The sequence below is a fragment of the Haemaphysalis longicornis genome, unplaced genomic scaffold (genome assembly GCF_048455015.1).
Source record: "Haemaphysalis longicornis isolate Haplotype H1 unplaced genomic scaffold, Haemaphysalis longicornis Haplotype H1 scaffold_8, whole genome shotgun sequence".
NCBI classification, from domain to species: Eukaryota; Metazoa; Arthropoda; class Arachnida; order Ixodida; family Ixodidae; genus Haemaphysalis; species Haemaphysalis longicornis.
The window spans coordinates 184,360,734-184,388,596 of NW_027526445.1; the positions used below are offsets into that span (position 1 = coordinate 184,360,734).

Genomic DNA, 27,863 nt, shown 5'->3' on the forward strand with positions numbered 1-27,863 from the left:
CGCAGTGTCTGACCCCATTGTGGTCACCAAAGGCCTCAGACAGGGTTGCCCGCTCTCGCCTCTGCTGCACATTTTGTATGCGTCGAGACTGGAGCGGGCACTGCTGAAGTCCAACCTTGGATTCAGTCTGCGGTACAGTACAACCAGTGCCAATGAGAATCACCGTGTGCCTGCCTTGGCGTTTGCAGACGACCTGGTGGTAATGGCGGAGAACAGCCAAGACCTTCAGACGCTTCTCGACATCTGCCAGGTGGAAATATCGTGCCTCGGCCTGCGCTTTAATGCGCGCAAATCGGTGATAGTGCGTCTAGCCGGGGATGAGGCTGATTCCACTGTGCTGACTTTGGGTGGAGAGCCCCTGGCTTCCTGTGATGAGTACAGGTACCTGGGCGTTACCCTCTGCTCTGAGGAAGCAAAGTACAACAGGCACGAAAGCGCGCTTCGGCAGGCGGCCCTCCGATCCCAGCGGATCCTTCGCCGGCGGTGCATGTGGGGTTGTAACCGCTTCCTAATGATCCGCGATCTTTGGAAGCTGGTCCACGTACCAGGCCTCACATTCGCTAACGCAGTAGTCTGTCTCTCGCCCGGAACGCGAGAGTGGCTAGAGAGACAGCAACGGGAAGTCGGAAGGGCCGCCCTCGGCTGTCATGGCCGGGTCGCCAATGAGGCGGTACAGGGAGACATGGGCTGGTCGAGTTTTGAAGCCCGCGAAGCCTCCAGCAAGATCACATACCGTGGCCGTCTCCTGTTCCTACCCCGCACGCGCTGGGCACGCAGCGTCTTCGAGTACCTCTTGGCAACCTGCATGAGGACCGATTGAACGCGACGAGTGCATAAGTTGGAGGGGAAGTACGGCTTCCTCACAGAGCCCATCACCGCTGACAACGCAGCCAAGTGGTCGCGTGAGGTCCACCGGCGAGTCATGGAGGTGGAGAACACTTTGTGGTGCAGGGGTATGGAGCATAAGTCCACCCTGGACTTCTACCGTCGCCACAAACAAGAAATTTCCACTGTCGACCTCTATGACAACAGCGTGGGCAGCAGCCTCCTGTTCGAAGCGAGGGCAGGAGCTCTTCGCACCCTCGTCTACCGCAGCCGCTTCGACAACACCATTGGGGGCACCATGTGCCGGCTCTGCGGAGCGGAAGAGGAGACTGGAGAACACCTTGTCCTCCAGTGCGCGACTCTACGGCCCGCCCCGGTGGATGGCGCCACACTACCACGGGCACTCGGTTTCCCCCAAACGCCCGATGGAAGTGGTGACGAGCCGGACGCGAGTAAGAGTGGTGGGGAGGCCGGACACATCCCGACACAGAACTCTGCGGCTACGGCCACCAAACAGCGACTGACTCAGTGGTGGACCATTGCGCGCCAGCCCTGATTCAGGCCAGCAGTCTGTGTTGGGCAGTTGGCTCGACATGCTCACATAGGACCGTCACCTGAGTGCGTGTGCTCGTTCGCATTCGCATCACTATGCGTTCACCGTGAAAAAACTCTTCGACAACAGTGTGTGTGTAAGTGTATTCGAGTGTGGATCACCGTGCGTTCACTGTGTAACCTCTTCTGTCGATGACTTTCTTCTGTTTCTGTGCTCCCCCCGCGAACTGACGTGTGCGTGTGCAATCGCGTGGAGCACCGTGCGCTCGCCGTGAAACAACTTTCGGATAACTTTCTTGTGTTTTCATGCCCCCCTGTGTGTGTGTACGGTTCTTTTTTTTTTGTAATACCGGCTGGGACACCTCTTTGGTGTCCACCCGTTACAAAGGGTCAAGCCACTACATCATCATCATCATCATCATCATCATCATCATCGACTGGTGAATTAAAAAAAACATAAAGGAATAAGAAAGCCTGCCATTCAGACTTTTTTTAGGCGGGGACAAGTTTTTAAATATCGCTTTTCATTTCGCATGCAGACAAAAGTGTGTTGCCGAGCTACTCTATGTCATGGTTGCCAGCATTATTTTTGGGAGGACACATACGGCTCGTAGATCTAAAAATTTAGATTTAGAAAGTTTCAGGGCGCTATCAGCCAAACCACTTCTCGTTAAGGTGCTTAAGTGATGCCCTTTCATTTGGGATAGAGAATATATACTCGACAAAAATCGGTTGTCTGTCCCTTTAAGAAATCAAACGGCAACAGTACCGAAAGGCTCCACTAGATATGATCCACTTTCCGCTTGGAATGCACGTGGAGAAGGGCAGCGTGGTTCTATTGGCGATGAGATGTTTGAGTGGCGCCCCCTGGCCCTGACGTCAGCTTAGGGACGACTCGCTCCGCTGTCATCTGCTATATTAGCGCCGCGGTCGCCCGCTTGTGACTGGCAGCAGCACCTGTGCTTAATATCGCCTGCTTTGATGCTTTAGATACTGTGTACCTCGTCCTTTCTAGTGTATTTGCGAGTTTAAGTGCTCAGAGATCCTCGACAAGTATTCAAAATGAGTAGACTTCCATAAAATATTCTTGAGATGCTCCTATGAAGACTCAACAGTCTAATGCTATACGCACCAAGCAGCGGGTCGCATAGCAGGAACTAAAATGGTTGTCTTCTATTTATTTCGCTGTTGTTGATTTGTATCGGAGGAATGTTTTTTTTTTTTTTGTGCCCAACGCATTAATGTTTCTGCACCGTCACAGACGTCCTTGGAAGTTTGGGGATGTTTGCGAGGCTCACAAAGTTCTTATGGATATTTTCTTCATGCTGTAAGGCATACAGTACCTTCTTCAGAAACTAGATTTCTCTATGGCTGCGTACAAGAGTACATACCCACAGCGTGCCTCGTTTATTCGCATGCAAATGCAATGAGGTTGTGTGCTAGGCCACCGCGAAACGGCGCAGACGACGTTTTCTTCAGTTGTCGAAGGTGGCTTTTGTTCCCCGAATTTCTCTCGTAACCATCGTTATCGTAAGGAACTGAACCTCAACCAACAAAGTTATGACATGATTACGGTGTTGCAGGCTTGTTATACTTGCTAACGAACGCAATGAATATAGTATACGTGCCGGTATTCCGTATAACGAAATTCAAAACCGATGAATATCTTCATACAGCTTTTTATTGTTTTCCAACCCCTTCAGGCGCAAAGAACAAATCCTGGCCTACTCGGTATGACGTTCAATGAATTGAAGAAAATTACGCTTACTCTCTCGTCCTGGACTGAGGAGCCCGCCCACTAACCTGCTCGATTTTACTGTTAAATAAAGTGTTCTCCTCCTCTTCTTCCTTCTCTTGAGTGCGGGTTTACTATAACGCCTATCTGAATATTGGGAATACATGGCTGTGGGAAATGTACCTAAATATCCCTCGAGGTCTCAACAAACATTGTGTTACTGTATTTTTACCGTATAGTTTACTCGTTTTGCTCAATAAACCTCCATACTGGTTAGAAGCCTGGTATTAAAACCAGCACGCGTCTACATAAACAGTAGGTTATTTGGAAATCAACCTACATTTTTTGTGCCCCATAGTACATGTCGGGACACTTTCATGCCATGACGACGTAAAGTGACGTGATAAATACTTTCGAGCGTTAGGCAGGGTTGCGAAATCTGTTTTACCTTACATACAATTACCGGGAATCGTAATGCCCTCTGCCAAAGCCGACAGCCCGGAAGGCCTGGAATTTGTTTTGGTCTTGCATTTTCGCTGTTGTCGGCTGTTTGTCTCTGACTGTTACCTTTGTCCGAAAGATTGCGGAATACCGAAGCTGACGCCTAGCTCCGACTCATCGCGCGCCGCACAGGACCGGCTTCGCAGTAATGCTGTGACACCGGCAATATTTACTCCGGAGCGGCATCAAGGGCTATACATTTAAATCACGCCTTGAGGTAGTGTATGCGATTTTAAGTCTTCTTTTCCGAAAAAAAGTTGCACATACACGAAATCTGGTGTGGACAAGCATCAAAAGTCAACCGCGCGCAAAGAAACAAATTTTTGGCAATTTGGTTTTCAAGAGAAGGTTTGTAACCGAAACAGGACCGTACGAGTTATAAATGAACCCAACAACCTTTTTTTGTACCCTTTCAAGTTTTTGGATATCAGTCTGAGTGAACGTACGGGTCCCATATAACCACAGCATACTCCAGTATAGGACGGATAATGGCATGGTAAGCCAGGAGACGAATAGTTAATGTGGTTGATCTTAAAGAACGTCTTAGGAAGAAAAGTTTGCGGAGAGATTTAGCTACTACAAAATCTATGTGTTTTTACCAGGATAGATTTTTTGTAATCCAGCGGCCAAGGTAGTTGTATTGCGTTACTTCTGACAGCGTTGTATTGTTGGGAGAGTACTGGAACACAAGAGTCCTTTTTAAGGGTAATTCTCATAAAGACTGTTTTAGCAAAATTAACAGGCATCTGCCATTTGTCACACCAAGAAATTACTTTTAGAAAGTTCCGATTTAGTCTAATTTGATCGTCAACTGAGGTGATCTTTTTATTGAAGACACAGTCGTCGGCATACAACCTAATGTGAACAGAAAGGTCAGTGACAATATCATTTATATATAACAGAAAAAAGAGGCCCAAGGACGGATCCTGAGGAACGCCTGAGTTTACAAGAGCGTGTTCAGAAGATGTATTGTTTACCGTAACGAATTGACGCCTATTTGTTAGGTATGCTGATATCCAGGCAACGATCTTTTTTATTTTGTAGAATACAAGTTAATTTGTGAAGCAATTTAGCATGCGAAACCTTATCGAAGGCTTTTTGAAAATCTATAAATATGACATCTCTCTGCTTCCCTTCGTTAATTGCTTGAGCAAAGTCATGCGTAATTTCTACTAATTGAGTATTCGTTGAAAAGCCCCGCCTCAACCCATGTTGAACATTTGTTAATACTTTATGAGAATTAAGGAAGCTAATTATATGTTTATGAATAATGTGTTCTAGAATTTTACATGATGTTGATATAAGGAAATCAGTCGGTAATTCGGAATAGATGACTTGTCTCCCGCTTTGTGTAAAGGCTTGATTTTGGCGATCCTCCAGTCATCTGGTAGCGTGCCCTCATTCAACGAACGGGTATGCAAAATAAACAGATAGCGAGAATACCATTCTGCGTAGCGCTTCAAAAAGGCACTTGGAATGCCATCTGGCCCGGTTGATTTTTAATATCCAGATTCAGCAGTAAGTTTAAAATGCCATTCTCGGAAATGACCAAGTCAGGAATAGGTGGGAGCGATATTGAAAAGTCTGGAAGGATGCCGTTATCACTAGCAAAAACAGTCCTGAAGTGGTTGTTGAAGGCGGAATCTTACTCCGTCAGCGGGGCTATGCTTCCACTGCAGCTGGTGGCGCTAGCTCGGGCTGTGACGTCACACGCCGGGATGTTTGGTTTTCCTCAAAGAGGAAAATTGCGACGAGTAAATCCAAAGAGCTGTATGGCACCACCACCGTTGTGCTGCACAGCCCGTTCTACGTGGTGCACATTTATCCGCGAAATCAGTGATGCCAGGCTGCCCGCCCGGCGGAGCACCCACTTTTTGCCACTGCGGAAACTACCAAAATTTTGACGACAACCTTTCCTGCTATTTCCGCACGTTCGGCGCGAAGGAAAGATTTAAAAAAGCCGGTCTAAAACGGGGGAAACAGCACTGTTCATGAGGACTCCATCTTAATTGAACACCTTACGATTAACGGAATAACGGATGGCGACAGTTCCGGGTTGGCAAAGGCACAGCGCCGTGTGTAGTGCGAGCTGCGGCTAAGGCGCAACCGCGTTTCCTGGTAAAAGTACGCCTAAGCGCTTATTGACATCACGGAAAAAGTGCTTGAACCCATGTGTGATCGACTTACCTTTTGGCGTCGATCGCGCTATGGTCGAACAACCTGCCCCAAGCGTAATATTAGAACAAAGTGTTTGAACCCGTGTCTGTTGGATGTACAGTCGAGTCCACTTATAACAATACCGGTTTTAACAATATATCGGATATAACAATGGACAGCCGCGGCACCGTCAGCTTTTCATTGTATTCTATGGCAAAATAAACCGCTTATAATAATGCTGTCATGATGCAATATCGGTTATAACAATTAAATGTGGGCACTGGAACCAACCCTGAACGAAACAAAAATGCAAAAACGCTGCGACAATGCCACCCCAACCCCGCCTATTACGCAAAAGGGCATGAGAGCATACGCGCGGCGGCCAGGCGATAGCGTAGTTGGCCTCGCACTCGGCGAGTGCGCGCCGAAGAGGCTCGCATGCCACCGCTGCTTTCGCCTGCCGCGGCGACGCGGAGGAGAGGGAGGAGGACCGGATGGGCGCCTCTACGGGCAGTGGGGCAGTCCATTTTGAGGGTGCGCCGCCTGTAGAAAAAGCACCGGGGCGCCTAAGCCGCCGTAGCAGCAGCGCTGTGTGCACTGTGCCGACCTCCCCTATTCTTCGCTAATTTGGCCACGTCTCCAGCTCCGCCGTTTGCACGTGTTCCGAGTCTGGTGCTTACCAGCGTCGTTTTCCTTGCCTGTTGTCACTGTTCCTGTTCTGTGGTCACTGTCGCCTCGATCTTCCTGTCCCCGCACGCGCGGACATCGTTATTTTGGCATAACCTGCTTATAAGAATAATCGGTTATAACAATGATATTTTCATGGCACCTCAATATTGTTATAAGTGGACTCGACTGTATCTTTCTTTGCTTACCATGCATTACATTTACTAGTGGGGTAACCAGTCATTCGGATCTGGAGCAACCGTGCTCGGGTAGTGTGAATGTTCAATACAAATTATTTTATCCAAGTTGCTGTTGGCACCCCAGTGCGGCGACCGCGAATCACCACGTAGAGCACACTTTTTTTCTCATGAATTCACCTTCCACCTGTAATTGGTCGTCGCTGTCATTCTGTTGCTCAAGACAACCCTGAACGTGCGCTAGATCAGGAATTTCTTCTCACGTCCCACACAGTTTCGCCAAAAGACGCCGAGATCTGCAGATGATGCATGCTGAATATGATTGCGGTTCGCCTACATTTGAGCCTCCTAACCCTCTGGAGAAAGCGTCGTGCTATTGTCAAACGCTGGAAACGTGACAAGCATAACTGCGTGCTCAAAGAACGCCTTTACCGCCTCAATCACGAAGCCCAAGAGTATGCCGACAAGTTAGCCACACAGAATTGGCTTCAAGTGTGCGAAGGGCTCAACGGCAACTTTCATATGGCAAGGGTCTGGCAACTGTTCCGCACACTACTGGGACAACAAAAACCAAAATACACCGTCCAACGGCTTCACTTAGCGATGGGAGGCACACCACATGATATCACAGAACAGATCCGTAACGCACTGTACCCCCCTTGTAGTACCACACGCATCGACATTATTTACACAGAAACGGCCCCAGAAGATGAGGATGAAGGAATCAACTCGGACTTTTCTTCCGGAGAACTAAACATGGCACTGCATCAACTCACTCGCAACACGGCCCCGGGACCCGATAAAATTACATACAGAATGATCCGCAACCTGCCTGACGAGAAACTTGCAGAACTTCTCGACCATATCAATCGGGCTTGGAGATCAGGAAACCTACCCCCCGAATGGAAAGAAGCTCATGTTACCCTCATTCCAAAATCAGGAAAACCACCCAACACACCCGCCAACCTGCGCCCTATTACCATGACATCGTTTTTTGGAAAACTAATGGAGAATATGGTGCTCGCTAGACTGGAATGGCACCTCGAAAACAACGCTGTTGGTGTAGAGTGCGCTGTTGGTGTGCGCTGTTGGTGTAGAGTGCGCTGTTGGTGTAGGTGCGCGTACGCAACAGTAAACCGCTTTGGTGATGCGGTGAGATGTACCGTTGTGTATGCGCGTCACTACACACGAAAGTTTGGTTCGAGCAAGGCATACAAAATGTTTATAGGTAAAATATCGAAGCAGGGTAAACATTCGCTCAAGTATATTCTCCAGCATTTTACAGTGTTTTAAGCCAGTGTTTTGCTTTCTTTGCAGGTGACGACAACGTCGTCGGAGGTCATTGCCCGCCTCGGTAGCTTTTTGTTTCTGACACGTCTCTCAGTGACATACCTTGCCGATCGCCTGTGCCTCTTTGATGGGTATATAACACATCTGCGCACGCTCCCCTACCTGACGGATTTGGCACTAGCCCGTTTTGATGGCGTGAGCTTTGCATTCATCGCCAAGGCATTTGTGGCCCTCAAAAACCTCACGATCATTGGATGCACCGTGCGGAACGAGTCCATTCCTCCAGATGGATTAAACCGTCTGAAGTCGCTTCAGCTCAGCACTGCCATCCCTCCTGACACCTTCCGAACAATGTTCGCCGCAGCAGGCTCTCTGAGTGAATTGTCCCTTAGTGGAGGAAAAACTGTCGCAGCATTTCTCGCAGAGCCCGAGAGTCGGCCGTGGAAGACTCAGAAGCTTTTGCAGCGACTGACACTGGCCACAAGAGTGCCACTGAAGCGATTGGGCGTGGATCCTGAACATTTGCATGCAGCAATGCGATCAATGCCGGAGCTTAAGAGGCTGAGCACCGATAGCTACGATATTCGCCTTTTTGTCGGCAACTACTATCCGCAGGTGAGCTTGACCTGGTTGACCTGCACTGTTTGCGCGGCTGACTTTCCGAAGATCAGCGCATCCCAGGAGCAGTTTTGGCAAGCTGTGCAACCTAAAGCGAAGAAGGCTTAACTTTTGGAGTTGCTTTTTGAGCGACCACTGCATGGCCTACTTGGATCAACCAGCCCACTCAAACATTGAAGTAAAATGTGCTGCCCGTGTTTGAACGAGGAGTTGGCCGACGTAACAGAACCGAAGTTGAGTGATGTAAACAACTCTGCTCAAGGAAATAAAGAAAAATTGACCCATGTTCATCAATGAGCGCTTGGTCCAGCGCTCAAGAGGTGTCTCGGTGAGCTAGTGTTTTGATGTGCTGGTGTTTTGTGTCGCGTTTTGTGAGATTGCGCGATATCGACAAGCTGACACGAACAGCCAGGAATACGCCTCTGCTCAGAATTGTTCCCGCATCACATGTGGCAATAACGTCTTCAATATTATACACTTGAGTCTGCTGTCCTCAGTAGCAAAGGTTTTCTACATGTTTTTGCAATGCGAGTATTGGAGAAAGCTTTTTCAGTGCAATTAAATTGCGAGACCGAGACAGGAGCACTATGTTTAAGGAAGCACCAAAAATGTCAACAAGAAGTCGTGACTATACAACCAACGGCATATTCCTAGAAATGTATCTGTTTAATCAATGTTATTGCGTCCTGTTATTTTGTCTGCGTCGATATCTAACAGCGGCCGCCTTTCAATGCACATATCTGCCCAGTATACATATTGAGTCTTTACAGCGTGTGATGCACTCTCATGGCCCGCGCTCATGACCACTCTCCCAGTTGAGTTGCTTCGTCGAAAGCAAGGAGGTTGTATAGAACTTCTGGAGTGGAGGCCGTCCATAGCGGGCAACGCGGGGAGGTGAATCCGGGCAAACCGGTCGGCGGCCATATTGCCGTGGGTAGAAAAGGCGCTGCGCCGGCAGGGACGCTGAAGTGCGGTCGCGTTTTTTTGGCTTTACAAGGGAGAAAACGATGGTAAGCTAGTATATCGATTACGATATTTGAGGGCAGACTGAATTTTGCCTTACGCGTAAGGTTTTGACGTAAGATATGGTTCAAGCAGCGAGTTCGCCTGTGTATATCTTACGGTGGTCAACAGAGCTGTCGATTCGGGAAAACGCGCAGCGCTATGCTAAAGGCACCACCCCTGATTTTATTTCAATAAACGTTTATTCGGTATAGCTAAGGCTATAGACCACCCCCTTAACATTAAAATTACCTCATGTTGCGCGCCATGGCAAGAGATTCCGCGTTATAAGGTTACTATTAGCCGTGATTTCACGCTGGAAGTGCGGGACACGCGAAAGCGCGATTATTTGACGCTTGTTTCTTTTTTGCGGCGTGGCTAGGATTAATGAATTATTATTCATTAATGATTAATAAATAATAATGCAGTAGTGGTTTGAATGGTTTTTAAGCAGTACTGCAAGAATCATATCCATCAGGATATTGCAATCTTTATATGTAGTGCAAATGCACGTTTTCTGGTTTAAACAACATGCCCAGTTTTGCCCTTGCCGAAGACCAAATTAAGCACAAGCTTTTGATTGATTGATTGGTTGATTGATTGATTCATTGTGGGGTTTAACGCGCTGACGCAACGCAGGCGATGAGGCGCGCCGTAGTGGAAAGCTCCGGATTAATTTTGACCACCTGGGGAATCTTTAACGTGCACCGAAATCTCGTTCACACAGTAGTTTTCGCTTTTCGCCTTCACCAGAAAAGCGGCTGCCGCGGCAGGGAATCGAACCCGCGTTCTAGGAATGAGCAGCACAGTGCATTAGCCACTGAGCCAACGCGGCGGGTCTATTTCCAGCTTTTCAATCGTATTTTGCGAAATGGATTTGGCACACACTGAAGCACATTAAAGCAGGTTTTTTTTTTTATTCCGCGTGCACTTTACAGAAGGCATGGGACTCCCATTTACTTTATTTTTCAAATCCAGATGGTTACTTAATTGGATGCACGACTACATTAACCGCGCACGTTGACACGATAGTAGCGTGCTATTGATAAGAAAACTACTCGCAGGAGGTTACTCAATCACATTCACAACCTCGTTGACCGCGCAAGTTCGGACGCGAGCAGCGTGCTATTGATAACAAAATCACGCGGACGAAGAACGCGGGAGTGCATTGCGGTGCATCAAAGACTTCTACGAAACAGCGTTAACGAGAAACGTCAGTGTATTCACGTATGGCCGGATGTAAAGGAAATGTATTAAACAAGAGTGCCTTGATTTTTGACGGTAACTGCCTTAGCAATACTCTGCATTTAAATTAGTGCGGAAAAACAATTTGCGCCCCACATAGTTACAAACACGTGATTTCGCGCAGCCAAGCGACTACAGGACCACCACAACTACGAGCGAAAACATTCGCATATCTGCATAAACAAGCGCGTACGGTATGCCCAGTAAGCGGACGGCAGGTGCTACGTCAAATTTTCCCTTTACATCACGCACAAACGGCGGGCAAATGTGCACTCATAACGTTATAATACTAGTAATGCCCTCGAAACCCAAAACAAACAGATACCCTCCGTACTTACAGATGAAAGGTGATCCCCGACGCCTTCTTCGCGCGATTAGCGCAGCCGAACGCGACGCACGAGCAGACCATTTCTGCTTTCTACACCTTTGGAGCATCCATCCGCGAACGAGGATCGAACGAACACGAGTTCTGCTCTTTGGCAAGAAAGAACCCGGAAGAACGACACATGGGGCAGAAAAAAATGTCATTGTGTCTACTGTTTATTTTAGTTGTTAGCGCCCAAGAATGTAAATAATTACCAGATGTGTGCGCCCCCGGCGCACGCACGGGCGACTTGCGAAGCGCTTAACTAGAAACACGGAGAGGGGAGCATAACCGAAACCACATGCGGCGAAATGAACGCGCGCAAGAAAAGCTCGGTGCGCTCGAAGGTAGCCGCATGAGAGAATCAACTTGCAAAACAAAACAAAAGAAAACAAAAAAGAACGGAAGCAAAAATATAACGTAACCCGCCCCAAAAATAAGTACATTATGCGACGAATGCAATGCGTCTGCTACCGCGGAACGAGTTTTCTACCCACGGCAAGATGGCGGCCGTCGGCGTCAGTTTTCGAGCACCATCTCCACTCCAGAAGTTCTATACAACCTCCTTGGTCGAAACCAACGACCTTGAAAGATGTTACGCACTCCAAAGTCCCCAGATGCCTCAATTTCTTTAAAGGGGTCCTGAAATACCTTCCGCCGATGCGTGGATGTACATGTAACCAAATAAAGCAATGTATTAGCAATCTCCTCCCGCAAGAATTTTGTTGAAGCGATGAGTATTAGCTGAGAAATCGTAAATCAAAAACCGCGCATTATCGTCGCGCCGCGTTTCCTCCTCCTTTCAACTTACTCTCCGCTGTTGACGGCGAGCGAGCCTTCCCTCCCATGATGCTGCGCTCCTCGGCGGTGACGTACTTCCGCTATTGCGCTGCTCACACAGCCGTCTGCTACGGGCAAGCTTTGTTGACACCATGAATTCCGCACTCCGCTCAAGGCTGGAAAAGCGAACGAAAAATCTGGCCCCATGTGTGCGGCGGCCTGGCCTAGCCCTTTCGCGGTGTACGTTGCTGCAGAATTTTGCTATCGGCGGCACGCGACTTTTTATCGGCGGCGAACTCGCAGCCGCACGGGGAGGATCCTGCGCTCGCTCCCTTGGATGCACAGCGCACTGTTTATCCAAAAAGCGCCGTATCGGATGTGGCCCCGCTGGTGCCGGGTCTTATTTTATGGCGGTGGTAATTCCTGCCGGCGGCATGTGAAAAAGACATTTTGAACCAATACAGAACCCGTGCACAAAACGCCAGTTCAGCTTGGGGCGACGCGTGGTGGAGAGCGGCAACGTTGGCAAAACATGCTCCGCCACGGCTCTGAGCTTCCTCGCGCTGGAGCGAGCACCATTTCTTTGACGATATCAAACATCGGTTGCCCTGGCAACAAGGCACAAACCGCTCTAGAAGTCAGTTACGGTTGCGTGATCCCGGTTTAGCTTGGGGTCCCACCTCGCGGCATATGGGCACTGCAGGCATACTACTCATTCCCATTTAAAAGTGCGCGATGCGTTTGGCGTTACAGGAGGCGATGGATCTCTATGGGCGATGGTGTGTGTGTTCTGGACGCCTTTGTTTCGCGATGAAATGCGTTGTGCTTCTGCGGGTGGGTAGTGCTTCCCATGGTCTGGATTATCTTTCTCAAGCGGCGTACGACTCAACCTCGCATGGGGTATGTGCAGTGTGCGTGGCTAAAAGCCATCTCGGCTTGTGCGCCGGAGTTAAGTGACTTGCTGTTCGTCCCCGCAAACCGCGTGCGAGGTGAGTGCCGAATTTACGAGGGGCATAAGGAGGCAACCCATCGTCTGTCAATCGCGGTTCGGACTTGCAACGCATGTTGTGACGTTGTGTTCGTTCGAAACGCATCTCTGGATTGTTTGGAAGTTGAATAAAATGTATGCGTCAAACCCGGGCATTCGGCTCAGGGCGTTCTCTGCGATTGCAAGAAAGAAGTGCCACGGGGCTTCAACGCTTTCTTTATGGAACGTACTCAAGTAAGAGAATATTCATGTCGTGTTATGGCCCTGTTGCATTTAATACAAACGGTTAAGCGTTTGTTTACACTTGTTTCGTTTGTCGTAAAATGTCCAAGCACTCCGGCACTCCGCTGGCAGATCAGCCGGCGAGCCGACGCTGAGCAGACGACTCATCTCTTTGCCGGAAGTGCGTGAAAAAGCCGCCCAATAGCAGGATGTCTAGCTCATGACGAACATCTGGGAATCGATGATGTAGACATGTGAAGATGGCGGCGTCCAAAAACACGATGGAAAGATTGAGAAAAAAGCGACCAACTTTGCAACAAAAGTGTGAGCTTTCCGCTGCGCGTAAAAGAGTAATACCTGGCACAGATGATGTTGACGACCCAATCTAACGATTGCGCTAGTCAATTTAGTGTGCTCAAAACGCCTTTCAGGGCCCCTTTAATCCACAAGGCATAAACACAAACGCACAGCCGCACTTCTCAACAACTATTTGTTTTGTTTTATCGCCATCGTGTTAACCGAAACACGTTATACTTGTGACAGAAAAGTTGCCTACTGCCCGGTTACAGCTCTTGCAAAGAGGCAAGCTAAGGGAGACGAAAATGCGGAACCAATCAAGACTATTCTTTCTGTCAATTTGCTTCTCAATTTCACCGCATCGTCGGGAACTCTGAGGTGTTATCAGTCACTTGCGGCAAATGTTAATCGTTATATATCGCCCACAAACAAATATTTGCAGATTGTTCTTTCTTTCCTGAAGCATATACTTCGATTTGCCTACGTTAATAAACTAAAACCAGCAATTAGCGCTCACCTAACTATTCACATGTTTTACGACAGAACTCAAAGGCTTTCAGCGCTGCTCGTATCAAATATTCTAAAATCTGATTTGTGAACCCAAACCCACGCGCCTTACACTGAATTTGAGACGGTTTACGATCTATCTACATGATTTCCCGCTCAATATAATCCAAACACCAGTGAATACAATCCCCGCGTCAGTCAGGCGCCAACCAATATAATCCAGGACTCACGCTGTGCAGAACACACGCCAGCGCTTCGTAATTTAGTTGGCAACCAATACAAATCCCGGCGAAGTGTATTTTCATCTAACTTGGTTGAACTAGGTTACGTGACCAGTTTAAGCAAATGACCTAAGAACTGCGCAATAAAACAGTGACGTCACTATCCAGCACTCTCGCCTAATTGCTATACTGAGTCCGAGGGTGGTGTCATGGGTATGAATTATTGCATTTAAATTGCTCACTTACTCCAAATTTTAGGGGAATCTCCAAGACTGCGTAAAACCCAATTGGGGCCCGAACGTGGGACAGGTGGCGCTGCTGGCGCCGTTCAATAGCGCCACCCGCGGAAGAAAATCGCAAAAATATTCGGGACATGCCCTGGCGTGTGGATGTGGTCCACGCGTGTTTCCGCGTTGTTTAAAGGGGCAACCGCCCGTTTCCGTGATGATGTTAGTCAAATGAAACGCGCATTTTTTTGTCAGAAATTAGGTCTGGGCGATACGAGTTCGATTTAATTAATTACCTAATTTACGTACTTAATTCATTATTAATGGATTTGGTTAAAAATCAAATTGATGTAACCACGGCTTGTGAGGTATCAAATTAAAGGTGTCGATAAGGGGAATCACGTGGTACAAATTAAAAATCGTTCCCGGTTATAGTCATGACATAGTCACGTGTGATATATTGGTTTAAATGTCAAAGTAATGACACTGGGGCTTGTGAGGTATCAAATTAAAGTTTTCGATAAGTGGAATCACGTGGGATAAATTAAAAATCGTACCCGGTTTAGTCGTGAGATAGTCACGTGAGTGATCATTTGGGTTAAAAGTCAAATTGATGTCACTAGGGCTTGTGAGGTATGAAATTAAAGGTCTCGATGAGGAGAATCATGTGGGAAAATAAAAATTACTTCCTGGTTATAGTCATGGGATAGTCACATGAGTCGTAAATTGGCTTAAAAATCAAGATGCTGCTGCTAGGGCTTGTTAGGTATCAAATTAAAGGTCTCGATGAGGGGAATCACTTTGGACAAATTAGAAAGTGCTTCATGTGTATAGTCATGAGATAGTCCCGTGAGTCATAGATTAAGTTAAATGTCAAAGTAATGCCACTAGGGCTTGAAGGGTATCAAATTAAAGGTCTCGATGAGCGAAATCACGCGGAACAAATTAAAAATCGCTTTTAGGTTATAGTCCTTAGATAGTCACGTAAGTCACAATGGGTTAAAAGTAAAAGTGGTGCCACTAGGGCTTGTGAGGTATCAAAGTAAATATCTCAATGAGGGGAATCACGTAGGAGAAATTAAAAATAGCTTCCTTGTTACAGTCACGAGATATACACGTGAGTCATAAATTGGGTAAATGTCAAAGTGATGCCACTAGGGCTTGTGAGGTATCAAATTAAAAGTCTCGATGAGCGGAATTACATGGGACAAATTAAAGAACGCTTCCTGGTTATAGTCATAAATTGGGATAAAAATCAGAATGCTGTCACTAGGGCTTGTGAGGTATCAATATAAAGGTCTCGATGAGGGGAATCACATGGGACGAACTAAAAATTGCTTCGATGTAATTGTGATGAGATAGTCACGTGGGTCATAGATTGGGTTAAAAGCCAAAGTGATGCCAGTAGGGCTTGTGAGATACCAAATCAAAGCTCTCGATGAGGGGAATCACGTGGGAGAAATTAAAAACTACTTCCTGGTTATAGTCATGAGATAGTCGCGTGAGTCATAGATTGGGGTAAATGTCAACGTGATGCCACTAGGGATTGTTACCACCTGCCCGAATGTAAAAACGAAGTTGCCCCTGCGAGAAAGGGGCTGATGGTGTGTTAAAAAACTGTGCTAGGAATGTGTGACCGCGCTGATTGCGGAAGTGACGATCCAATATCTGCACAAGATCCCTGCATCCGAAAATCCAAAGTCGGCCATGGGTCGTTCGGGGAACGACTTTTTAAAGCTCGCCGCGAGCAGACTTGTTCAGTTTATGCTTTCTTCAAGCTCACCTATTCTAAGGAAAGATTTTGTGCACCTTCCATTTTTCTGGGGTTTTTCCGTCCCGTATCTGAATGGGAACCGAATGAGCTCTTCAGGCGGAGGGGTCACCGCAGCTTCGGGGCTTCCAAATAGGATGCTATTTACAGCTGCCTCATCGCAAAAGGCTGCCAGGGCTCTTACCGCATCCCCGGCAGGAGTCGTTTGCTTTAACGAAAAATTGCTGTTTGGGTGTATTTTCACACGAAATAGCTATCTTTGTTGAATTCAGCGTCATAAAAATTATAAAGGAGTGCCCCCAACTAATTTTTTGCACAGCTCTTCAGCAGCCTTTTGAAGAGCATGTCGAGTTTTTGATGTTTGGAATCGTTTTTTTTTTTAATTTTCAATATTTTTCTAAAAAAATGAAAAACTTTTTATCACGCCCTTCACTATTTCAGGGAATTTCACATTTCTACTGCGGTGGCATCTCCTTGCAATTCGAATTAATGCTTTTGCTTCATATATTAAATCAAATTCACTTATTTGTTTTGCCTATTTATTGCTACTTTGTTACTCGTGGCTGATATACCATGTGGAACAACGTAGCCCCAACACAATAATGTACCAGGATGGTAAATATATCCACAGGGTTTTACGTTTTTTGGGTAGTAAACAAATATGCACATGACGAACCAGCGCGCTTCGGAAGAAGCTTTACATCCCCAATCGGTCTGACGGCAGTAACTGAAAATACCACTCGCTTCAGTGTCTCCGTTATGCTGCTGAGCCCAAGGACGTGGGTTCGATCCATGCCACAATGGCTGCTTTTCATATGGAGGAGAAAAACAGACGCTCGTATGTCGAGATTTCGCTGCGCGTTAAAGATCACTAGATGGTCAAAAGTAATCCAGAGCCCTCCAGGCCCAGGTGCACAGCTTCGGCGCGTTAAACCCCCATAACTTGAATTTTGAACTGAAATTATAAAATAAGGACGCTTAACTGCTTACTTTGCAGCAAATGTCATCGAAAGACAGTAGTCTTCTTCCACTCGTGCTTGTAACATCCCTTTCTCTCCCCCCTCCTCTCCCCCCACAACACTGGTCCCCTCCGCTCCCCCTCCCCATCATGGATGCAGTCGAAGTTTGCTCAATTTGATCCCATTTTCCTGCGTTCTCACCATCTGTTCAGGCCACTTCTTTCTATGGCTATTTTTCGCGAATTAACAACAGCCCGAAAAAACAACAACACACAGCGTCTCAAGAAAGCCAGCAGTGCTTGCTCCAAAGTAGTGCATAGGGAGCGCCTTGCTGCTAGGAGGAAAAGAAACCCGAGACACTGTCGGGAAAAGACAGTTGACAATCACGAAGCACAGGAATCTGAAACGCAGGGGAAGTAAAAATTTAACTTTTTCCAGCAGTCCCATGACAACACCTGATTGCAGTGCCGGACTGATTGCAGTGAAATTTAGCATAAACGACTTCGTGCTCTAGAGAGTATGTTGCGAGCCGCCAACGGAAAGAGTGACGCCACAGTCACGTGATGCGCCGTCCAGGATGACTGTCACCAAGAATACTCGTGGCAACGTCACCCCTTTCTTAGGTAATACGCGGCGCAACAGCGCCGTGATGCACCCTTCAAGACGTTTCGCAGGGTTACTCTTTTAAGGTAACAGCACTATACTTTTTTTCTGCTGTTTACTAGTGTAATGAATAAATCGACATACGTGTATCTCAATATTGAGATACCCGTATGTGTGGTCTCGGTACAACTATTCACAACTATGTGAATACTGGCGCCGCCATTTGTAAACTATTCCACCATGAAGATAAGGAAAGTTTAGGAGAGGCTTCAAACACCTCTGTCGTGCAACCGGTAACGCCATCTTAGGACTGTTCACGTTTTCTTGTATTTTGAGCCAATTCTCCCTTTGGCTCTCCTTAAGTCGCTTCTCGCTTCGTGTTCAACTGTGCCTCTCAAGCTGTGGACACTGGTTGGAATTGCTGTGACGTAGGCCTTCGATTGGTCGGTGTTTCCCCACAGCACCATTACCACAACACCACTACTAGCGACGCACGAGGGCGTGAAAAGAAACGCGAATACCTCCACATCTCTAGCAATACGATGGATGGGAACTCTCCTAAGCGTTTCTCGATTACATTTAATCGCCTATAGCCCGTTCTGCATGGTACCAATTTACTTGCGAATTCGCATTTGCGGCACTGCTCGAGCGGCAAAACGACCTATTTTGTAGCTTCGGCAGCAACGAAAATCGATCGTATGGATTATTTTACCTTGTGCAGCCAAACAACATATTGCCGCACTAGCGACGCTGCGGCTCCGAATTCGCACGTAAATTCGCACCATGTAGAGCGGGCATATGGCACATTACGCAAAGATAAATGATGAATTATTGCCACATGTGCGTTTCCCGAACATGAATTCGCATTACAATACCGTATGAATTCGAGGCGTCGACAAAGAAATGGTTATGATTATCATTGTGACGATCGTTCGTATGCAGCTCATTAGATAGACATCTAGCTAAACTCAACAGATAGCTTAGCTTTGAGGCTTACTTCATTCGGCCGTTACAGTAGATAAATCCAAACCCGACTTCATTTTTTTGCAGTGGCTGAAAAAATATCAGCCCGTGTTTCGAAATAACCCCATAGAAATATTTTTCGGGGTGGACAGAGAGCAACACGTTAGGCTCTCACTGTGATTCCTCTAATCGAGACCTTTAACTTGATACCTTACAAGCCCGGTGGCATCAGTTTGACTTTAAACCCAATCTATGACTCACGCGACTATCTCATAACAAGAACCAGGAAGCGATTTTTAATTTGTCCCACGTGATTCCCCAAATCGAGACCTTTAATTTGATACCTCAAAGCACTTGTGGCATCGTTTCACTTGTAACCCAATCTATGACTCACGTGACTATCTCATGACTATAACCAGAAAGCGATTTTTAATTTCTCCCACGTGCTTTCCGTCATCGGGACATTTAATTTGATACACCACAAGCCCTATATTATATAGTGGCATCACTTTTACTTCTAACCCAACCTACGACCCACGTGACTATCTCATAACTGTAACCAGGAAGCAATTTTTAATTTGTCCCACGTGATTCCACTCTTCGAGACCTTCAATTTGTTACCTCACAAGCCCTTTTGGCGTCACTTTGACTTTTAAACCAATCTATGACTCCCGTGACTATCTCGTAACTATATTCAGGAAGCAATCTAATTTGTCCCATGTTATTCCGCTCATCGAGACCTCTAATTTGATACATCAGAAGCCCTAGTGGCATCACTGTGACTGTTAACCCAACCTATGACTTTTGTGACTATCTCATGCCTATAATCAGGAAGCAGTTTCTAATTTATCCCGCGTGATTCCCCTCATCGAGACCTTTAATTTGATACCTCGCATCACAAGCCCTGGTGGTATCACTTTGAATTTTAGCCCAATCTATGACTCACGCGACTATCTCATGACTATAACCATGAAGCAACTTTAAATTTGTCCCACGTGATTCCCTTTATCGAGACCTTTAATTTGATACCTCACAAGCCCTTGTGACATCAATTTAACTTTTGACCCAATCAATAAATAATGAATAATTAATTACCATAAATTAGGCAATTAGTTAAAATGAACGCGCGTCGCCAGGACCTAATTTCTGGCAAAGAAACCTGCGTGTCATATGACTAACATTATCACGGTAACGAGCGGTCGCCACCGAAAACGAAACTGGCACGAATAAACGGAGCTGTAAACAATTATTTATGTTGCGTTCGACAGTCTAATGTGCCGTTCTACGATTAGTGGGCTCGTATGCACCTATATCGTGAAAAAAAAACGTAACACAAGAATTTCGTGCCACACTTGTGAAATCAGCGGAGTACGGGCTTAATCATCGGTGTTCGCTTGTTCGACATTATACTTGCAGAGGATTTTACGTGGTGTTCAGTATGTGGGATTCAAATTGATCTCGTAAATCTTAAGTGGTAATAGGCGCAGGCGGTTATATTTGTGTTTTAAATGCAGAGCATTTGTATAACTCACGATGTCACCCGTGCGTCGGCGTCCGCAGCAGCCAGCCTCCCCCTACACTATAAAAAGAAATAACAGTTACCGGCGCCTGGTTTCGATCCCACGACCCTGAGGGCGGAATGCAAGGTACATGGTGCTCTACCCACTGCGCCACAAAACCGACACAGATTCAAAGGCTACGAACGCGCCTTATATCCTTGACTCATTCAAACTAGGTCAAGAAGCTGCTGATACAACGCATTCACTACCTGTGGGCGGAACGCGAGGTACATGGTGCTCTTCCCACTGCGCCACAAAACCGACACAGAATGAAAGGCTACGAACGCGCCTTATATCCTTGACTCATTCAAACTACGTCAAGAAGCTGCTGATACAACGCATTCACTTCCACCAACTCCCCAAACACTAAACGTTAACGCAATACACCCACCCCCTATGCGACGCATTTACTCGAGTCCCCCTCGCGGGGAGATGGGCCCTTTTTCCCTCTCGCGTCTAATGCAGCAGTAATACGCAAGCATTTGATATGAAGGAATATAGGCCGTTGTCATCCTTAGCTCTTTGTTTCTGAACACCTTTAAGTTGCTGATACAACGCATTCACTACCTGTGGGCGAAACGCGAGGTGCATGGTGCTCTTCCCACTGCGCCACAAAACCGACACAGAATCAAAGCCTACGAACGCGCCTTATATCCTTGACTCATTCAAACTACGTCGTCAGCGGCGTGCTAGCGGCGTGATAGCTGCGTGGTGTACACGTGATAGCACCAACCCCCCAAACACTAAACGTTAACGCAGTACACCCACCCCCTATGGGACGCATTTACTCGAGTCCCCCTCGCGGGGAGATGAGCCCATTTTTTGTCTGTTCCGGTTAGCCAGTAGTGTAGTGCCACAGGTAATAAAACTAAAATTGTGGTAGTTTTTCACACGCGGAAGCTGAGTAGAAAGCTTGTGAAAATTGAGGGCACACGAATCAAATAAGATTCGAGATACTTGTAAATTCATGGCTACGTTTTGTTAATTGCAATAGCTAAATTTTTGAAAAGTACTGCAGTATGCCTGCTCAACCCATCATTTGGGGATACATTTTATCATTTTAGGAGCCTTCTCAGTCATCGTTTTCGCTGAAAAGGTTTGCAGTGCTCAAGCTTGATCCCATGTTCGTACTGTTTTCGCAGAAGCCCATAGATGTGTTTGCGGTAACTTACTCTGGGTAAACTAAGGGCTAAGAGTGCGCTTCAGCTGTGATGTTATTAAGCAAGCCGATAACGTGTACGCTTGGCAAAATTAACACAGAAGAAACTTGAAGTACCGTGAAGGTCTAAGTGAATAATCAGAAAGAGCAAGTTCCCAGCTTGTACTTGAGGGTATTTTTTAGGTGATAAGCTCTTTGTGGCGCTTTCCGGTGCTCTACACAGTCTGTAGCCCAACTTTGTAACAAACTGTTCCAAACGGCGTCTGTTGCTCTGGCAACACGCGCTGTGATGTTATGCACCAAGTGCTGCTTCATCTGTGCTTTAAAAGAACAAAGACAAAACAAAGACAACATACAACTTCGGTTACTATGCAAACTGTTTTGCCCCGTGACAACTGATTCCAATTTTATTGAAAAGTTAAAACCAATACAGTAGATGCGAAAAAGCAGTCGTGCCCACCAGCTATTTTCCGGCGACGTAGGTGCGACGTCACAGAGCCTTATTTGTACAACTGGCGGTTGCCAACTAAAGCTGGCACCAAGAAACAAGACTGAGCCATTGTAGTAGGGCCTCTACCCTTCATTTGATCACACCACGTGCCATGCCAATGTGCTATTAACACACTGATGACTCTGTTAGTGCTGGCCTGTACTGCATTACTCCTGCCTATAACAAGTCACTGTACCGCAAAATTTGTGTTTTTAAATGTATCTTGCATTTTGTGACTAAAAACGTGCTTCGTGGCTGGTATGTATGCGGGGAATTCCCGGTCATTCACAGAAAGTACGCGGGCTCTTAACGCAGAGCATCAGAATCCGAAGTGAAGTTTGAAGCCTACAAATGAAGATTGTAGCCTACTTAAAGGGCAAATACTGCTGCGATATGTGTCACAAAGTGAATACCTCGGTGTTGGCCTTCGAAACGTTCTACTGGCGTTGCAACGTTAAGCTACAGCTCAAAGTTGCAGCAAACAACGGTAGCATAATCACCCTGTTAATTCATTTTTTTGTCCTGCTTCATGTAAAAAATTTTACATGCGTTACACTCTTTTCGAAAATAAATAGTTGTACTGTGAAATACTGGAGCAGTGTTCATTGCGCGATTCATTTTAAAGTACATAATATAAGGGCGTTCACTGGACACAAATCCGTAGCTATCGTTTGTGTACATGAAGAATGGCAGTGAAATATTCATTGATGATGCATGGCGCTAGCACTGACGCACAACGCCTCAGCATGCGATTACGAATCAGAGCGGGTCTATTCGCAAAGAGGCTTGAATTCACGTCTAGGAGTAGTTCTTGCTCGATGTCTTTTTGCAGTTAATTCCCTCATTTTTGAGCCTCTGGAGTATCGGGCCGTAGATGTCTTGAGAAAATGGCAATACCATTCCCTTGGCCTGAATCTCACCTGCGAAAGAAGTAAGACAGTCACTTGCAGTGAGAATGACTGCGGGAGATCGATGACCTTTTTCACTTCATTTGAGCACATTTGAAACATTTTATGTTAAAATGCACATGTTTGGCCAGTATGAGCGTAGAAAGGGAAAGGTTTTATGCTACAGCAACGTCGGAAAGGCTGGGTCTGAAAAGGAGCATCGGACGTTGCTTGTGCTTGTACACTTAGGATGCTTAGATTGAAGTCAACAGAAAGCAATTAATACTGTCAGGAAACATGGAAGTCTTTTCTAGAGGTTTTTGCATTTGTTAGCATCTCCGTTCGCGAGAATTGCCTGCTCAAATTAGGCCAGGTTGGGTTTAAACAGGACAAAGATACACATAGCAGAGACAACTGCTATGAGGTGCAGTGAGTGACATAGACGTTACTCACCCTGCAAGATCATCTTTGCGGCAATGGCAGCAGTGTAGCCAACAGTTTTCGCCATAGCCGAGTAACCATTGGGGTCACCGTAAGCAACCATGTCGATGTTCCTCATTTCCTGCAGAAAATTGTTTGCGACGAATATCTGTTCCACAGCACATCGTTACAGCATACTATGCTTACTAGAAATTAGACATCGATCCCTAGAAAAGCCAAAGGATAGATGACAGTGATCTAAAAGCCAATGTGACCAATTGCATCAGGTTGGCCGCCCGTGTTAGTATACTAATTTTCTTCGCGCCATAGAATAACAATAAGACTGTGTATTTGCATGAGCACAAAACATTTTATTTGCATAAAACCATTTTACGTGCATAAAAAATTTGGTACCATGTATCACCACTACCGAAAACCCCTGCTTCAGATATTCTGTTTGAGTGTCGGCGTTGTATGAAGAATTTTGTCATCCGATAGATTTATCTGGTACTCTGGTATTAGATTTCATAGAAGAGTCAGTCTATACACCCCAGGCCACAGATCTAGCCATAGTGAGTTGATACAATACGCCATATATTCTGTTGATGGTTGTGCAAATAGAGCACATACTGCATATTATGCGCGTACTCACCTTCTTCCCATTGGGCCACTCAATGCCAATGTCGTGTCTCATAATGACTACGTCCCTCTCGCCAGGCTCTGCAATGAATAGACAAGCTCCAATACATCTTTCTCCCTTGAAGCGTTGCTTAAACAAATTTGTTTACCATATGCTAGCCTGTTGGAAAGGTGAAAGATGAGCGTTTGCAAGGGAGTGTTTTTCTTCTCTATAGGGGTGTCGTCGATGAGGCCCAGACTGAAAAAAGAAAGTTGCGGCGCTAGTTTCGACTGAAGTATTCTGGAAATGCTGGAAGCTGTCTACCCCATACAAGGGAAAAGAACATTAACAGCTCGTCTTGCAAAAGCTGGTCACATTAACTTTACAGTCGGCTGTGCGCACTTCGCAAGCCTTTCAATGAAACGTATACGTACACAGTTGTTGCTTTACTTTCCGTGGGCCAGATGTGGGAGGGAAAGAGATTGATGGTTAATTTCATGATTGATTGCCAGACGTGTAACGCGCCTCATTTATTTGCATTTCAAGATGAAGAATGGCTTTATGAATTCCTCATTTAACAAAATAGGGCTCCTTCTTTGTGCACTTCTAACATGCAGGTTTAGCTGGGGAAAGAATGGCCAAATTTTTTCTGATGTGGCCAGAATGATTGGCATTTATAAAGAAACCTTGAACCTTTACGCTGTGATAATACAGGTACCTATTTTTTCCACGGAAAATTGCCCAACGGTAGGTAGACAACAGGGTGCAGAAAAAGGGCACGTACTTTTCAATGGCTTTTGTCCTGAACTCGCACTTGTCGACCCTTTCGTAGATGAGATTCTTGATGTTGGATGTAGCCAGGTTGTCCCGTTGGCCTAGCAGCGTCGTCATAAACTGGCGCTGCGCCAGCAAGACAACACGAGGAACGTCAGGAAGCAGTTAGTGAAATTTGTTACAAAAATGTTCATTACACGCACACTGCGCCAAAGGGTACGCGCTAACACTCAGGGTTGCGTACACTGCTTGGCAGACGTCGTGGCATAGCGAGCGCGACGTAGCCCGAGTCAGGGGTGCCTACTATTCACCTTTTCATCCGCTAATCTGTAATAAGATCGGGACACGTTCTGGGGTGTGTTGTGCATGCGCAGTTACACTTTCCTGTCGACTGCGCCAATCATAGAGCCGCTAGCACAGCCCACTAATGGCAGCTCCCAGGGCGAAGAAGTTAAAAGGGTCTATAGCTCCCGAATGTTCGGAGTGTGATACTTTTGAAGCTTTCTTAGTGGGGCGTCCTGTCAAAAAAAAACCTAAGGCATTTCCCCATAGACCGGTTGGTCGACCGTTTAGCTTTGATAAGATTTCTGTACAGATGGAGCGTGCGTGAAACCGGGCTCCCATTGTGTCAAAACGGTTACTTTAATATCGCGAAAACGGAACGCCTCTAGATGGGACAATGCACGCATGGATCATGAAGGACTACAACAGTATACATCTATCAGATAAATCACGTGTCGGTACACAGTTAAAGCGTTCGTAGGCGCGTTCACTTAGAGCACAAAAGATCGCCACATGAGTTCATTCTTCGTTTGCGATGTGGTGCATTGAAGGTTTGACGATCGATTGGGCGCACTTTCAGCGGATGCTTTGACGCATGCATATGCAGTTTTGATGTCAGAAAGCTTTCGAGCTTCTCTCAACTTTGTTGAGAAAGGGATGGTAAAGCTTTTTACCCTTTTCTCTATACACAGGCAAATGAGTTGCCAGTTTGTAGTTGAATCGTAGCATCTTATTGCTTCCTGTTTCTTGTAGAGACATTGGGTTGCCTAGAGTCACTTTGAGTGCATGTCTCGCACAGGGTAAGGTTTCCTATTGTCCGGCGTAGTTGCCGCATAATAATGCCGTCTTCCGGGGGCGAAGGCATGCCGTGCGGAGCCTTGTATCATTGTACGGTGGCCAGAGTACCGGTGATCATCAGTTTCGCCCGCACAGAATATCAAGGTGCATGTCCAGCACGCAGGCAAAGATTTATCGCATTCAGTCGCACTGCGCCAGTCTCCCAGTGTCACCTGACGAATCGAATTGGCTATACTTCGGTTTCGTCTTGCAAGCCTCCGTCTCTAGAGCGTGTGTACAATGGTACGCTTAGCTGTTGAACAGGTTGCACAACACCTTTAAGTTTTTACGGCGGATCCCTAACACCGAAGTCTTGTCATTATGGCATCTGTATCACAAGAGCTCGAATGAGTTCCATCGGCGGCACGGGACGAAAGAATAGCCTCGCTGCATGTATGTATGGCTGCGGGAATCACTAAACTCTTCCTTTGGTATTTATGGTATAAGCGGTGTTTGATGTATACGCCGGTATATACGACATCACTGCCATCATAGATGCCGCAAATTGCCTATAAAAACATGCCTCATCAAATGTGCCACCTATTACTCGAATGGGTGAACAGAACCGCAGTCCTGGGCCGAGCTATAAACTTCTCGTGTTTTCGTGTCAGTCGCTTAGGATATCAAGGAAGCCCGCCAATTTCCCTATAGTTGACGTCACCAGGTTTGAAATGTTGGTATCTTTAATGGACGCCATGCATCCGTTTTCTGCATGCTAACTGAGAAATAGCTTGACTACAGTTGCAAGCCGTCAACTATACTTAGACGCCACCGAACATCGCGAATAAAAACATGCCTGATCAAATGTGCCACATATTACTCGAATGGGTGGTCATAACCGCAGTCCTGGGCCAAGCTATAAACTTCTCTTGTTTTCGTGTTAGTCGCTTAAGATATCTAGGAAGCCCGCCAATTTCCCTACAGTTGACGTCAACAGGTTTTGAATGTTGCTATCTTTAATGGACGCTATGCATCCGTTTTCGGCATGCTAACGCAGAAACAGCTTGACTAAAGTTGCAAGCCGTCGACTATAAGGTACCTCTGGAAGCTCTCAGCTCTGAAAAAAATGTGTACAGTTTTGTAGAAATCGGGACACGCGCGCACATGTGAAGAGCCCAGCACAAGGTAGTGTAACCGTACGCACCCAAGTAAGTTCACGTCCCTTGGGATCTAAGCTGGGATGCGGTTTGTCTTCAAGAAGGCCAACAAGTTGAAGCCCTTTCATGGCGCTCGAGAATCCCTAAAGAACAAATGTAATGGACATGTAACTTCGTTGCTAAAAATACGCGGTCAGCTACCGTCTTTGTCATAACTTTCTCGGCCACGCTAAATGTTCTTGAGAACAAAGAATTCAAAGCAAAAGCTTAAGGTTTAACTGTGGCCACAATATTTCATGACAGCAAAAAAGAAGCGTGTTCTCTCCAGATTTCTGGCACCAAAATTTTTATCTTCGCGCCAGAGGTGAGCTTGTACTTTGAAAATTTTCGGCCTAGAAAATTTTGACAAAGACTGTACGTAACAAGACTATTCCGTTTCCAAACAAGCTTGATTCTGTGAGCTCAGGAAGCGAATATACGCATCTCGCTGTGAAGTTAATTCTTGTGCAGGGAAAATGCTCTAACCATTGTACCTTGGATAATATCCCTGCTTGAATCGGTCTCGTTTAATGCCATCCTATGCGGACAAAACTTTCTAAGAATGTAGAGGTGAAAGCCTGGTTGCATCTCATGTTGGTCTGCTGTTGAACTTTCTGTTAAAAATTGCGGCCGTGGCTGCCACCACTTGACCGGCCCCCTGGACAGCACCATCCGAAGCTTCTTCCGCTCGCTCGCCATCGCCAGGAGCCTCCTGTCTGCAGCCGTGAGTAGCTTCACCTCTCAAGGTGGCTCCCATTGCACATAGGGCAGCAGCCTACCGTAGCAAGGTGTCGAGTTGGGCTAGTTGGTGCACTTGCATCTTGGGCAACAGCGCAAAATATTAGGGACACAAAGACTGAAGTGAACAGGACAAGCGCTTGTCTTGCTCACTTCTGTCTGCATCTCTGTCATTTCGCGCTGTTCCCAATTGTGATAGAAGCAGCCTACCCTATTCCGGCATTGCTGTTTTCCTTTCTCGGCGGGTGCCTCACAATTTTGTGTGCCTCATA

At 46.5% G+C, this 27,863-nt stretch overlaps 2 protein-coding genes across 3 annotated transcripts in view; one reads left to right on the plus strand and one right to left on the minus strand.

Moving 5' to 3' along the window:
* LOC144149374 (uncharacterized) overlaps positions 1–8,994 on the plus strand; it is a 29,094-nt gene extending 20,100 nt beyond the window's left edge. Inside the window, exon 5 of one of the 2 annotated variants that reach the window (XM_077680941.1) lies at positions 7,951–8,994. In XM_077680941.1, the coding sequence (XP_077537067.1) occupies positions 7,951–8,649 (699 nt within the window). In that variant the 3' untranslated portion in view covers positions 8,650–8,994. The remainder of the gene's footprint in view (positions 1–7,950) is intronic. The other variant, XM_077680940.1, reaches the window with a different exon arrangement.
* Positions 8,995–20,732: 11,738 nt separating this feature from the next.
* Positions 20,733–27,863, minus strand: part of LOC144148614 (alpha-aminoadipic semialdehyde synthase, mitochondrial-like) — a 29,192-nt gene continuing 22,061 nt past the window's right edge. Inside the window, exons 9-14 of the mRNA XM_077680125.1 lie at positions 26,862–26,957; positions 24,609–24,724; positions 23,994–24,082; positions 23,858–23,925; positions 23,239–23,347; positions 20,733–22,818 (exon numbers count right to left, since the gene is read on the minus strand). Coding sequence (XP_077536251.1) covers positions 22,697–22,818; positions 23,239–23,347; positions 23,858–23,925; positions 23,994–24,082; positions 24,609–24,724; positions 26,862–26,957 — 600 coding nt within the window. The 3' untranslated portion in view covers positions 20,733–22,696. The remainder of the gene's footprint in view (positions 22,819–23,238; positions 23,348–23,857; positions 23,926–23,993; positions 24,083–24,608; positions 24,725–26,861; positions 26,958–27,863) is intronic.